This window comes from Brachyhypopomus gauderio, chromosome 11 (genome assembly GCF_052324685.1).
Source record: "Brachyhypopomus gauderio isolate BG-103 chromosome 11, BGAUD_0.2, whole genome shotgun sequence".
NCBI classification, from domain to species: Eukaryota; Metazoa; Chordata; class Actinopteri; order Gymnotiformes; family Hypopomidae; genus Brachyhypopomus; species Brachyhypopomus gauderio.
Window position 1 is genome coordinate 7,264,715 of NC_135221.1, and position 14,435 is coordinate 7,279,149.

Here is a 14,435-nt window from a genome sequence, read left to right on the forward strand (position 1 = left end):
TTGCGTTATGTTCAAATATTCCTAGAACGGCACCCTGGTCGATACTTTTCTAGAACTCTGTCCCAGATTTGTTTTCATAGCTCCTTGGTGTTCTTGATGTGTGTATACCTATGTTTTCAAACTCTGATAATGCAGCACATGGTCTATATAATAATAATAATAATAATAATAATAATAATAATAATAATAATAATAATAATAATATCATTGGTTATTATATAGAAACCTAAAAAAACACTTAACTTTATTGAGCAGATCAGTTAAAGTACTGAAAAAAGTCTGAATTCTGAGAGAGATTGTTACTTGTTTCAGAGGACCTAAGTAATCAGGTATTCAGGTAAGTATTCAGAGGGCCTAAATATTCAGGTATTCAGGTTAGTATTCAGAGGGCCTAAGTATTCAAGTATTCAGGTAAGTATTCAGAGGGCCTAAGTATTCAGGTATTCAGGTAAGTATTCAGAGGGCCTAAGTATTCAGGTGCGGCAGCACAGGTGCAGGAGCTCGACTAACAGGTTGGTGCTGGGCCGTGTAGAGCTCCCTATGTTAGCAGGAAGAGGTGAAGGCATGAGCCAGAGTTTCACTGATTCTTGGAAATGCAATAAACAGATAAAAGATGGATAAAAGCTGTTTTGACCAGAGCCTTAATGTGGGGTTTGATGGAAAGTACAGAATCAGAAAGTATACCTAGGTAATTTGTGGACTACTGTTTTACAGTCACACCACCTAAACTGAGTGAGAAATCAGTAAAATCTGTCATCACAGACATTGGGCTAGTGAATAAAATTTAATCTTTATCAGTGTTTAGTTTCAGAGTGTTACTCATAAGTATCATACGTCCATTTTTATTTGAAAAATAAAGTGCAACATTAATTTCAAACATTTTTCCATAACTGATATCAATCTTTTTTCTCTCACATTGATTCCATCACTGACTCAGCAACCACTTGGTGACACTGACAGTCTCCGGCATCACCGATTCCCGGTTGCTCTTGCAACAAAAGAAAAGATTACACTTTATTGCAAGGAATGCCAGAGTTGGAGGAGAAATCAATGCATGAGGACCTTGACTGGTGATGCAGAGCTTGTGCTCAGAACCATTCTGCAGTGATATCAATATCCAAACCCTAAATTATTCAACACGCTCCATTATTTATGGCACACCTACCCTGCTGAGGAAGTCTGAACACCCCCTGAATGAACATCCTGGAAAAAACCCTCAGTTATGAGACCTGTTACATGATAACTGTCACAAATTTGTGACATACAACCTGCAGTTTTAAAAATCCAACATTGGCATTAAATTTGAATTCAAAAAGTCATGTCAGTAAAGAGACAATATATGTACAGTAGCTCTTCTTGGGTAGGCAGAACATTTGAATTTTCCATGTCAGTACTGACAAAATATAACTGTATTCCTTAAAGCCCAAATGACAGGAGGAAATATTTACAAAATCTTTGATTCAATAAAAATGAACAAACCACACAAAAGGAAATATTTTTTTTATCTCTTTAACTCTAAAATATTAAACTTTACTTTATCACATGTGAAAAGAAAATAAGAAATAGTTAGAGTTCTCTTGCAATTACTACAGGACTTCAAAGTCCACTGTAAACATCAACTTTCAGTATACATCAGTACCTATGCAAAAATCTGAATTGCCCATCCTAATACGCAAAAAGGCAGATGACACACTCCTCTGCATGGATAGGAGAATGTTACATTGAATTGGATTTCTCATATGATAAAGAATATTTGATTCATTGAGAGCATTATAGAGTCAAGATTAAAGACTCAGAACAAATAGCTTCTGTTCCCTTGACTGTAACATGTAGGCTACCTTTTCTGATCTCTTCAGATTATGTCATCCATTATGAACAGGTGCCATTCTTCTTGGTATCAATCCTGACCTAGGAGTGTTGGTCAGAATCCTATGGAACATCAATATGGTAATTATTTTGCCTCAGATGAACATTTAACAATTTCAAAATGGTCCAGTTATAACACGCTTTAAAAGTAAAAATCAGTACAACTTAAAGCCTCCCGTCCATAGTCCACATCAGCCTAGGAGGGCAAAAACAGGGGCATTTACTGTAAAGTCAGTCTGAGCAGAGCAGAATGACACAGCAGTGTTGCGCTCTTAGCAGTCCACGGTCTTTAGTGTCCTATTCACTACATAATTGGAACAGGACTCCGCTTATATATATATATATATATATATATATATATATATATATATAGAGAGAGAGAGAGAGAGAGAGAGAGAGTGTGTGAGAGAGAGAGAGAGAGAGAGAGTGTGTGTGTGTGTGTGTGTGAGAGAGAGAGAGAGAGAGAGAGAGAGAGTGTGTGTGTGAGAGAGAGAGAGAGAGAGAGAGAGAGAGAGAGAGAGAGAGAGAGAGAGAGAGAGACAAAGAAACATTTAGGGAGTAGACATTCATAGACCAAGGCAGAATGGTGATCATAGAATGGTCACCCTTGTTGTAAATGCATCAGCGTTTTTGCATTGTGCGTCTCTGTGGTTTGCTGTATTTGTGTCCATTAACAACATACTTTTGTGCAGCCCACACAGACATGAGGTGAGGCTGCAATATGGTGCCTGGAATTAAATGTTTCTGTGCTTATATAACACTTGACAAGCAGGCGTTAATAAACAGAGACCGTGCAGAGGCAACGCCTTAGGGCTTGTGAGAGGTCGCAGGTCAAGGCCAGGGCCTCCAGCTGCAAGGGCTAATGTGATAGCATTACACATGACAGCCCTGCTCCCTGGTGTAACTCAGCCCTGCTCCCTGGGGTAACTCAGCCCTGCTCCCTGGGGTAAGTCAGGACACTCGCATGCAGTGATGACTCACTGTAGCACCAGCAAACATCTTGTTCAGTTCCAACAACTTTGTTCAGAAGTCTAACATTTCTGCCCACATGTTACCCTTTAAGTGAGCTGAGCAGAAAACAAAGGCAGCAATGCTATAGTGAGCTATAGTGAGCTCATGAATCACTATGACTCAGCTATAGTGTGCTCATCAATCACTAAAACTTAGCAATAGTGAGCTCATTGATCACTATGACTCAGCTATAGTGAGCTCATCAATCACTATGACTCAGTTATAGTGAGCTCATCAATCACTATGACTCAGCTATAGTGAGCTCATCAATCACTATGACTCAGCTATAGTGAGCTCATCCAATCACTATGACTCAGCTATAGTGAGCTCATCAATCACTATGTCTCAGCTATAGTGAGCTCATCAATCACTATATCTCAGCTATAGTGAGCTCATTAATCACTATGCCACCTCATCCTCCTGTATTGCTCCTTTTCTCTCTGCACTCCTTTCCAGCTCCGAAGTAGTGACAGTTCACAGGAGCTCATGAAGTCAGATGTGCAGCTGATCTGGGTCAGCACCAGGGTTGGCCCGCATTTGTAGCCCTTTAATACTGCATTAGAGTTTTGTGTGTGTGTGTGTGTGTGTGTGTGTGTGTGTGTGTGTGTGTGTGTGTGTGTATTTGTGTGTGTGTGTGTCTGTGTGTGTGTTGTGTGTGCGCACACACACACACACACACACACACACTTCACTTGCCAATATAAAAACCGTGGGCAGTTCTCACATCTGTGGTCATTAAGGTAAAATGTTTCTGAAATGTTTGCAGAATTCTGTAGGCATAAAAAACAGGCCATACTTCAGAAAGGACAGACATCTCATATCTATCATTCAAAACCTATAAAATGGCCATGAGCTACAGAAATTATTTTATGTATTTATAATGTTAAGCACACAATTTTGAGGCAGCTAGATGTTGCAGATATATGTCCACCTATGCTACTGCCCTACAAGATTTACTTCTGATGTAGGGTTAAATTTGACCTGAGTACAAATCCGCCCTACACTAGTTATATCCACAAGAGGGCAGTACATCTCACTTTTTAAGCCTGCTGATTCATTGCCATGTCATTAGGTCCTTTATAGAATTACCTCTAATATAACAACTGCTTTCATGTTGTTGTTTTTTATTATTTTTAACCAAGTTGTCATTGCCTTTCATTTGTGAACTTAAATTTAAGTAATATATACTCACTCTTAGACTTTTTAAAGGATGTATTTTTCAGTGTTGATTTTTATGAGTAGTGGTGTGGTGGGATGTGATGTGGTGGGGTGTGATGTGATGTGGTGTGGTGTGGTGTGGTGTGGTGTGGTGTGGTGTGGTGTGGTGTGATGTGGTGTGGTGTGGTGTGGCGTGGTGTGGCGTGGTGTGATGTGGTGGGGTGTGGTGTGGTGTGGTGTGGTGTGATGTGGTGTGATGTGGTGGGGTGTGGTGTGGCGTGGCGTGGTGTGGTGTGGTGGGGTGTGGTGTGGTGTGTGGTGGGGTGAGGTGTGGTGTGGTGTGGCGTGGCGTGGCGTGACGTGGGGTGGCGTGGCGTGGCGTGGCGTGGCGTGGCATCGCGGGGTGTGGTGTGGTGTGGTGTGGTGTGGTGTAGTCAGAGGTATCATTGAAAGGTGTGTCCGTGTCCACTCAGACACCAACACACAAGCCAGTCGTCACAATCTGATAAATCAGCCAATTGTGTCCTTGAGCAGGGGATTCTGGGAATTGCTTTGCCCCTCCCACTTCAACAGTTCACCTAATGGTACTGCATCGGAAGCTTGCAGTCATGGAAACAGTGCAACACATCTAAGATAAAGGTGCTGCTTTAGAAATATCTAATTGAGCAGAAGCAGAAGTGGATGATTTCCAAAGCAAAACATTAATACTGCATTCAATTGCTCATTTACTAAACGGTTGTTATTGTATGGACAGAAATAAATTCAGCAGACACAGTGCAAATACTATATGCTGTGTGACAACAAATTGTGAAACTGTTTTTATTTGAACAAGAGTCTGGAAATTATCGATATTAACATCTCGCCCTGGTGGGCATATCGGATACCACTGCAGGTATTACGGACAAATAATAATAATTATAAAAAAAACCCTGAAATGCAGTCATTACATTATGTGCACTTCAGTAACTTAACACCACACAGAATCTCTCTTTATTACTGATCTCAGAGCAGGTCTTCCTAAGCAAACTAGAACATTACCCATTACAAAAAGATACTTAAAAACTGATATCAAAGTGGTGTAAAATGTGCACCATCAGAGGCACAACTCATAACTAGTTCATGTGATGATTCTGAACAAATCATGAAACATTCAAACCAATTAAACCCAATCCATAAACCATAAGAGTAATCCATAAGAGTCAGCATGTCTGAGTTAAATGGAATAATGTGAGTTAAATATACACTTTTCTGCAGATTGTTGCATGACTTTGTCACCAGAGAATTGAAAGCTGCTTGCCACTAGATGGGAATCTCATGAACCCCATAACCATGAGCTATCATGAACCCCATACCAATGTGGTGTAATGGCTCTCAATGCTGCAAAAACATGTAGAAGCCTCAGACAGCCTTGGCAAAATCCTGCACAGGAAGGAATGTGAATAGCACTACTTAGATACCAGTCCTGACTGGACTGAAGCAAACCTGAGCCTTTAAATCCTGCCTGGGAAACCTGTATTCAGCCACATTCTACACACTAAAATCCTATTCCAGCACATATACAAACACACACACACACACACCTACACACCTACACAAACACACTCACACAGATAAACACTAATATACAAATACCTACAGCTACACACACACACACACACACACACACACATCTACATACAGTCACCTACACAGACACACAAACACACCTACATACAGTCACCTACAAAACACACTAACACAGATAAACACTAATATACAAATAATGGCCATGAGCACCTACACACACACACACACACACACACACACTGCAGCAGTGGAGGCTGACCATGCAGTCGCCCCTCCCATCAGCACTGTGATGTCTCTAGCAGTGCAGTGAGCTGCCGTGTGTGGGAGGGGGCATGTACAATTCACTCACATTACACCCACTATATTACACCAGCAGATGATCCAACTGCATTGCTTTGTGTCCTGTGGTTGTAACATGTATCCTTGGAGCCCCGAGGTAAGCAATTATTTTTCTGACATCCATTTCTGATTTGCAAATAAGAAATCTGAATTTATTTATTCATGTTTTGCTTTTTGCTATGAAGCTTCATTCGATTCTTCATGTTTGCTTCAAAATGAGACTGACCTCTGACCTCTGCAGAGAACTGGGCGGAGTGTCGAGTTATGAAGAGCTGCAGCTCATGGTTCAGGTCACATGCTGCCGGGCTGGTGTCCCATGAGCGGATCCCTGCGATCAGAAAGCAGAGACCTTACTGCATGCATCCTGCACAGAGACACAAGCAGCTACACCACACACACCAGGCACACAGGAACATTCCACTTTACTTCAGCCACTTTACTTCAAAAAGTCAGATTTTGCTGACTTCACAATGTTTTAAATATTTCACTTTTGTGCTGCCTGATATAGCTAAACATTTGTAATATGATATGAAAGATTCACTTGTGACCATCCTTTAGACGATTGTGCCAACTTGGGCATTATGCATGCTGAGACCATCCTTGGAGCTACTGATACTCTGTGCCCACTCTAAACAGCTGGCATGACTTCTGTAGGATTTTTTCCTATGTTCTCTGACTATTTGTGGAATCTCATTAAGTGTTTCATAACAGTGAGCAAAAAAGCAGACGCTCACGTGATCACTCTGCGACAGATACGCTGAACGCAGCATTCTGGTAGGTATTCTTAACACAGCATTTTGGGAGGTATTCTGAACACGGTATAATGAGAGGATGAAATTAAATGCCCCTTTTCTTCATTATTTCGACTTTCCCTTAACACCATGCTTCAGAATGATTCATGGCTCTCATTTTCCTTAGATCTTGGTTCTTTAGGATTAAAAATAAACACACTGCAGTCTCTGTGCTCTGAAACGCTGTGTCACTTACCAGGTATATCAAATACAATTCTCTCCCCTCCCCCACACTCCCATAATCCCCCTCCCTCCACTGGCTATGTAAGAGATCCTTGGCTGCAGCCCACATGCACAAACACCCATGAGACTCTTGAATAATATTGATTCCCTTTCAGTTCTTAATCACATATTAAAAATATAGTCCTGGGGAAAGTACTTTGATTGTTTCTGGAATGCCAAAAGAGACTTTTGGGTTGAATGTTTTTGTGGCTGTTAAGTTTTAACACAGAGGCTTTGAAAACTTCATCTGAGGTGATATAAAAGGAGGAATGTTGTTACTGTAGCCATGTACACACTTGTTTTCTAATAAATATTTGATTGAAGCCCCCAGCACCTGCATTTCAGATCAGTACCTCAGATACTGAGAGAAGCCAGGTGAACATTGTGCTTCTACCATCCACACAAGTGCTTTACTTCCAGACTGCAAATGCTTTGTATTTTCTGTTCTGCTCTGTGTTTAAATTGGTCCTGAGGATCATTTTCCTGACACAAATGATACAACAGCGGACTGTGTGATACTTTCAAATTTGATCTTTGCAAGAGGGAAAGGATGCAAAACTGGAAAGCCATGAAACTTTAGTGTTTAAATGCCCTGTGGCTGCAACGCTGTCTGCAAACAAAGATTTAGTATGAAGGAAAGTGCAAACTGGATTTTACCTATGAAAAAAACTTTTGTACAAGATAAAATAATGGAAAAAATTAATCCATGATGGTGACAGAGCTACAAAGACTTTTGGTTTGATCATAAATTATATGTAAATCTTTATGAAGAACAATAATGTTTTGATTTATTAAGTAGTTGTTTGTGTTTTTAAATTAGTGTTTTAAGTTTATCCATAAACTTCATGTAGCTTCTGAATATTAAATAATTCTAATTAGATTGTCCCATGATCTGACATCACGAGACTGATACATAATCTATGCATTTTCCAATAAAATAATCATACACGCCCACAGGATAAATGAATCAAGTCTTTTTTGGAGTAGCGCCCTCTAAGGGTGCCAGTGAGGTAGTAAATACACATTCACATGAGAGACTAAGGGAGCTCTCATTAATATATTTATATTATCTTTGCCTGTACCTCTCCTTCTGAAAGTGTGTAGTATAACATGAGAACAGTATGCTTATGATCAAATTATTGGAATACAATTAAGTTTTTTTTAAACTGTAGTTTAAAGGTTCCAAGTTAAAACAATTCAAAACATATCTTATTATTTTATTAACAACACCAGTAGAACTAAATTGTAATCACATGGAAAGTTATGATAACTAAAAGTCGGTTTAATTATTTACACTGCCCTTGCATTACTTTGCTGAGACAGCTCGGTTCATACTGGCTAGTGAAGATAACTCATATTCGGCTGAATTAGAACGTCGTTTTATGTCGAGTATCTTCAACATGCAATGCCGAAACTTTTTCACATAAAGAATAATATCGTCAATTCAAATACTATTAAACTAATAACAATCTCCAGCTACCCAAAGCAGAAAACGCCATAATACCACTATCATGGCGCAGTGCTCAGTCCGGTCTCTCGACGTCGCCGCAGTATGCGCTATAAGCGATACCAAACAGCAGTGGTTTCTTCAGATCCAGTTTATTTTCAGATGAAGATGAAATACCATATGAATTTATTTAATGCTGCTAAATTTTATGCAGATCTACAATATTATGTACTTTGCACGAAGAGTAAAATATTGTATATATAACAGTTGTCACGCAGTTATGTTTCTCGCACAACTCAGACTAAGTGCTACATCAGCAAACACAAAATAAAACTTGATCGACACGAAATCCCCGCATCCATCATTTCTTCAACAATTTTCCCAAAGCTATGCGGTTATTTTAGCTGAACGGCAAGATGGATCTGACCTAAAGGAAATGTGTGCTGCTGTCTAAGTAGCATTGTGAGGCCAAAATATAAGCAAACCGAAAACCTACAAACTTATAATATCGTGTAGACTTCAAATGTCGTTTTCGGTATTTACAGGATGCAACAATATTCGTGTAGACGACGGTAATGATTACCAGTAGATAGCATCACTTACCACGCTCGATGTGCTGTTTGGCGATCTGAAGCTGGTGGTCTGTAGCTATCTCACCTATCACAATCAACATGTAAAAGTTTCCGCGGCTTGATGTTGGGCCACGGCGGTGGAGCTGTCCATGGTGCTGGAGCCGGTCCTCGCTGTCCTCGTCCTCCTCAACAGCCGAAAGCGCGCCTCGAAGACGAATCTCCATGGCAACAGCACCTGGAGCCGACGCTGGGCCCAAATCAATCTCCATGACAACTGCTTCTGCCAAAGGCTCAACGTGCAAAGTTAAGAGAGGGTGGGTCTAGTAGAGAGAAAGATCGCACACTCCGGGAGCAATTTACGCGTGCACGATTGGTCAAAAAGCCCGTGCATCTGAGTGATGTCACATCTGACCCCAAAACGTGGAGAATTAATGCAGTTGTGTAGAAAACGAACCAAAAACTCAAAGAGTGAAAACAAGTAGACAAATCGATTACGTTAAATGAAGCCTTTACTAAATGAGTTTGTTGAAAGGCTGATTTGTAAGATTAATCTTACACGTGTTCTAATTGCAAAATATTGGTAATGTATGTTCGTGGCACTGGACGAATCGCCAGAGCATATGAAGAAATGTAATCGACGAATTTCAGTGTCAAAACTCCACGTGCTTCAGAGCAAATGCTCATTTCATCTGGAATGAAATGAATAACAAAAACAGGAACACGTCTGTATCGGCCTCTTACTTGAGTAATAAACACATGTGCATCACACACCCGACGAGGGAAGAGGGGGTAGGATCTGCAGGGAAGAGGGGGTAGGATCTGCAGGGAAGAGGGGGTAGGATCTGCAGGGAAGAGGGGGTAGGATCTGCAGGGAAGAGGGGGTAGGATCTGCAGGGAAGAGGGGGTAGGATCTGCAGGGAAGAGGGGGTAGGATCTGCAGGGAAGAGGGGGTAGGATCTGCCTTGATAGTAAAACAATCCTCTATATAAAAGTAGAAAAATAAAGACGAAATCAGTGCAGCTAGTTGAAAGGTGAGCTAAAAAGGCGTGCACGTACGTCCCCCCGCTGCGTGGCGCGCTGCCGCAGTAACCTTGCTTAACCACGGACCCTCGTGCAGTGAGTCAGCAGGGCAAACGTTCTCCAAATTCATGAACACCTGCTGCCACCTCCTGGCTGCCTAGCTACACATTCGCTATTAGCCGGAGATGTTGACTGAATCCACGCTGAGCAAATGTTAGTGTGATTCATAATTTTATAGGCAATACGCAGATTGATGGCATGCGATTGTGGCAGAACCCCGCGCGCGGCTGGAGGACAGAGCCGTATGAGCGCTCGCGGTTCTGTCTTACTCTTTAATGGATGTCGGTATTTTTAGACGCTGTGAGGCTACAGTTTACTGACCAGCAGCCACGGTCAGGCAGTGAGATTAGTGTCTGTCTGTTCGTTTGCAATGTCATCTCTTATTCGCTAGGATGGTGATGGCTGTAAACATAATTGTACTTTCTTCTGTGTGCATTAAGATATTACGGACCTTGAATGAGATCACAATCTGGCCAGTGAAGTTAGCGAATGCTAGGCGCAGCTTTGCAGTACTTCTGGTAGTGGTTTTGGCATCAATAATGTTTAAAGGTGGCCTTTGTAACAAACACGGTGTTTTTGTATTCTCACTTCTACATCGTAACTCTAGGGGGCAATAAAACACCTCCCTTCACATAGACTATTAATTAACATCACATTGAAAAATAACGATCCAAAAGACACACTGAGCAGCTACTACATGTTCAGTCTAGGCACATGTAAACCATAATTAGTTATGATATAAACCAACCAATGTGTGTAATACAAAGTAATGATCTTTGCATATCAGAGGTGTCAGCATGAAGATATTGATGAAGAAATACCCTAGGAATTTTCACGAGACATGATATTTGTTTAAACAGTAATGCTAAACTCTTCTGTTATTTGAGAGGCTGAAGAGTCTATGACATCACGATATTGCGAGAAAAGTGAAACTATCGTCACTGAAGCGTTTTCTCCTGTTTAATATTAGCAACAAATAAATATTTCGATTGTTAGATCAACAAATGTGGAGAGCTGTGTGACAGCCTTAACTGAACCGAAATAACCCGAGTGTCCTAAGATTTTTACTCATAAGTCATTTGACGAAAAAACTGAAAATTCCTCTGAAGATTTAAAAGACTTCTGAAGTCATTTTAAACCAGTGCTTTTACTCAAAGTCTTTGGATATTTAATTGCTTGCTTTTTTTCTTTTACGAATAAATGTAACAACAACTAGAACATAAAAGTACATTTACTCAACCGGGTTTGAACTTAGAACCTGATGGCAAGTGAAAAACATTAAGTCGTAGTTCAGTGAGAAATCTTCAGCAATGAATTATGAGGTATTATTATGAGGTATTTGACAGATCTTTTGTTATTAAGCTTTCAGCCTACGTGTTCTTATTGTGCCTGCTGTTCAAAGACGGCAATAAAGAGAAAGGCTTTGATTAAATATATATGAACATTTCTTGTGTAGTTTTGGGCATTTGATATTTTTCAGAACATGTTTATCTAGTAAACACACACACACACACACACACACACACACACACACACACACACATATGCATGTTTATACTTTCTCGAAATATAACTTTTTGAGGACAGTAAGCAAGTGTAAATACACAGTCTCTTACAAATCTACTAACCCTTTTGATTTCTACTAACAATATATTAAAAGGACGGATACGCAAACTACTTACAAAAGAAGATATTGTGGACTTTAATACACAAAACAGTCAATGTTACATATTGACATAATTATATGCGTGCAGGATTTTAACAGAATAACAAAGTTCCACATTGCATTTAAGTGTTACTTCACTTAAAAAATATCTATATAAATAATTGCAATACTTTAATGGTACACATAAATACCCTCCTCTCCACGACCAGCAAAAACAAAAACACGAAACAAAAACAAAAAGAATCGGACGAAGTCCTTCACAAACACTTCAGCAGGAAAAAGTTACAAAACGCCCCACGCGGGCAGTCGCACATCTTGCCGATTCGTGATCCTTTTCGAATTGCGCACTGCTCTCCGACGTCGCACTGAAAGTTTGACATTGCACAGTACTGAAGTGAGTACAAAATCACGCGCCTCAAACTACAATTCAAATGCGTCAACATGCAATTACAAGTTATCAGGGAAAGCATTGCCAGAGTGTTAAAACTACGCGTCATTACTTGAGTGCGATAAAGCAACGGTCATAGATAATATTGTGTGCTATGCAGATTTGCGCAATACATCTTACAGTTACATAAATCCATTTAAGATCCAGTTACCATAGGAACTTGTCCAAATTTCTTCTCCCAAGTAGGGATTTTTTTTGTCTGCAGTTTTTCCAGAACTTCGTGAAGAGCCCCGAGCTGGTAGAATAGAATGTTGCAGAAAAATAAAATAAATCATTGCAGTCATTTGTTCATTGAAAGACTTGCCTGGATAGACTTATAGACTTTGTTGCCGATTCAGTCAGAATCGGTAAAAGATCTCTGTCAACCTGTAGTCAGTCTGTTTAAATATTGTGTCTGGCGTAGAGAACAACATATTACTCACAAGTTGTTTTTCACTGGTCAGGTTAGGGTCCTTTGGGTAGAAGTCTCGAATGGCTCTCGTATCCAAGTCCACCTCCATCTCCGAGTCATCCGCTCTCGCGCAAGTCATAAGGAAAAGCAGCAACGCGCATACTGCCGTTCTTGTCCACATGCTGGTGCTCTCCATGGTCCTGAACGAAGGGAGCTTTGGCACTCAGGTTCGTACCGCCGTTGTTGGTTTCTTGTCTGAGCGTCAGCTCAAATAACCATTCTCGTCCCCCGCCATCCTTTTATGTGTCCCACAGTATTTGCGTTTATCTGATCTGACATCGCTCCGCCTTGTGCATTGATTTCTTCTTCGTACGTAAGCGACACCACTCCTTGCGTAAAAGCGCCTGAGAGCTGACATCAAATGCGTTAATTTTGCTGTTTTGGAAACACTTGTTTGAAGATTATTTCAGTGCATCTAACTGGGGTCTCCATTATGACTTTTTATGAATATTTTGAAGAATAATGTAAAAGTAAAGAGAGTTAGAGGAGGTAATTAGAGTTGTTTATGTTTGCTTTGTGTCATTTGAATTTAAGAAACATGCATTTAAGAAACAACAGCCCCGGCATTCTTTCAATAATTTTTTAAACCACATATCTGAGTGTGAAACCTGCTTTTGAATAATTCTCTCTCACTCACTCTCTCTCTCTCTCTCTCTCTCTCTCTCTCTCTCTCTCTCTCTCTCTCCCCCCTCTCTCTCACACACACACGCACACACACACTCAATGTTTTCTTTTGGCTTTGATGGGTTCATAAATAAATTAAGTGACTCACTAAAGCTACAAGACTATTTTTTTGCTTTGTAGGAATTGTGACCTGTTATTTTGGATCTCAGCCAAATGTGTAAACAAATTTCTTTTCTCTATGAATGTGAAAGCCAAAGAAAAATTCCATTAAATGAGTCCTTGATATTTTTAGGTGATTATACACACTTAGAAACAGTTTGTGGATTCTTTAATCCCACATCACAAATGCAGATGCTTGCTGTGCCCACATTCATGACTCAGTCAGACAGCAGGGACATGATGGGGTTGCGGTCCTGGTGTTACCTTAATTAGGCTCGGAAGCTCTTCGTACTGTGCTCTCCGATGACTGATTTCTGAGTATTTGAATTGCTGCCTAAAAGACAAGACATGAATAATGTCTTATCAGTGCATTCATGTAGTACTTGCATTTATTAAGGATTTCCATCATCTAGAATGATAAGCATCAAAACTGATCGAGATTCATATTATACACATTTATTTTCATTTGGTGTGACAAAAAACATAAAAAAAACATTGTGGAGAGATAAATTTTCTTTTGAGCGTGACCACGTGATTACATATGTGCTCATTTGTTATCACATTGAGCAAAACCAATGCAGCCCCCCCCCCACTTTAAACATGTCTAGACAGGGTTAAGCCTTGTTAAAATTTGAACGAGGATTTATTCAATGTGAAAAATGACTTTCTAGATTTACGGCCCTTTATTTGTGGGTGAGAATAATAAGCTAATATCTTCACCCAGTGGTGACGTCACCTATGGAGGAAATTATTTTGAAGCTGGATTTGATCGGCTACTTGTGTGACAGCAGATCCAACCATTTCTGTCTAATAGCATTCACGCTCATGGCAATTCAGGGGAATTCTGTTTAGGTCTATTTACACTGGCAAACTCACTTCTAAGAAATTGATTTAAATTTAAAACTGAAATTCATTTTCTAATTCATTTTCATTTAAAACTGAGTGACATATAGTCCAATACATATGACTGAGAGCAAAACCTTTTTTCACATTCTGGTGTCTAGTCTGGTGTCTAGTAGCATGAATTGCTTATTG

General features: G+C 40.1%; 2 protein-coding genes across 2 annotated transcripts; both read right to left on the reverse strand.

The window, feature by feature from the left end:
- Positions 1-940: 940 nt before the first annotated feature.
- On the reverse strand, positions 941-9,241 carry LOC143527602 (electromotor neuron-associated protein 1-like). Its single transcript, XM_077022910.1, has 3 exons — positions 9,004-9,241; positions 6,167-6,268; positions 941-1,929 (listed from the first exon to the last, which is right to left on the reverse strand). Exons 1-3 carry the CDS (start codon positions 9,239-9,241, stop codon positions 1,922-1,924), a joined length of 348 nt encoding a protein of 115 aa, XP_076879025.1. The 3' UTR covers positions 941-1,921.
- A 2,492-nt stretch (positions 9,242-11,733) lies between these two features.
- Positions 11,734-12,873, reverse strand: cart2 (cocaine- and amphetamine-regulated transcript 2). The gene is made up of 3 exons (XM_077022939.1): positions 12,589-12,873; positions 12,318-12,401; positions 11,734-12,083 (listed from the first exon to the last, which is right to left on the reverse strand). Exons 1-3 carry the CDS (start codon positions 12,751-12,753, stop codon positions 11,976-11,978), a joined length of 357 nt encoding a protein of 118 aa, XP_076879054.1. The 5' UTR covers positions 12,754-12,873; the 3' UTR covers positions 11,734-11,975.
- Between the last annotated feature and the right edge of the window lie 1,562 nt (positions 12,874-14,435).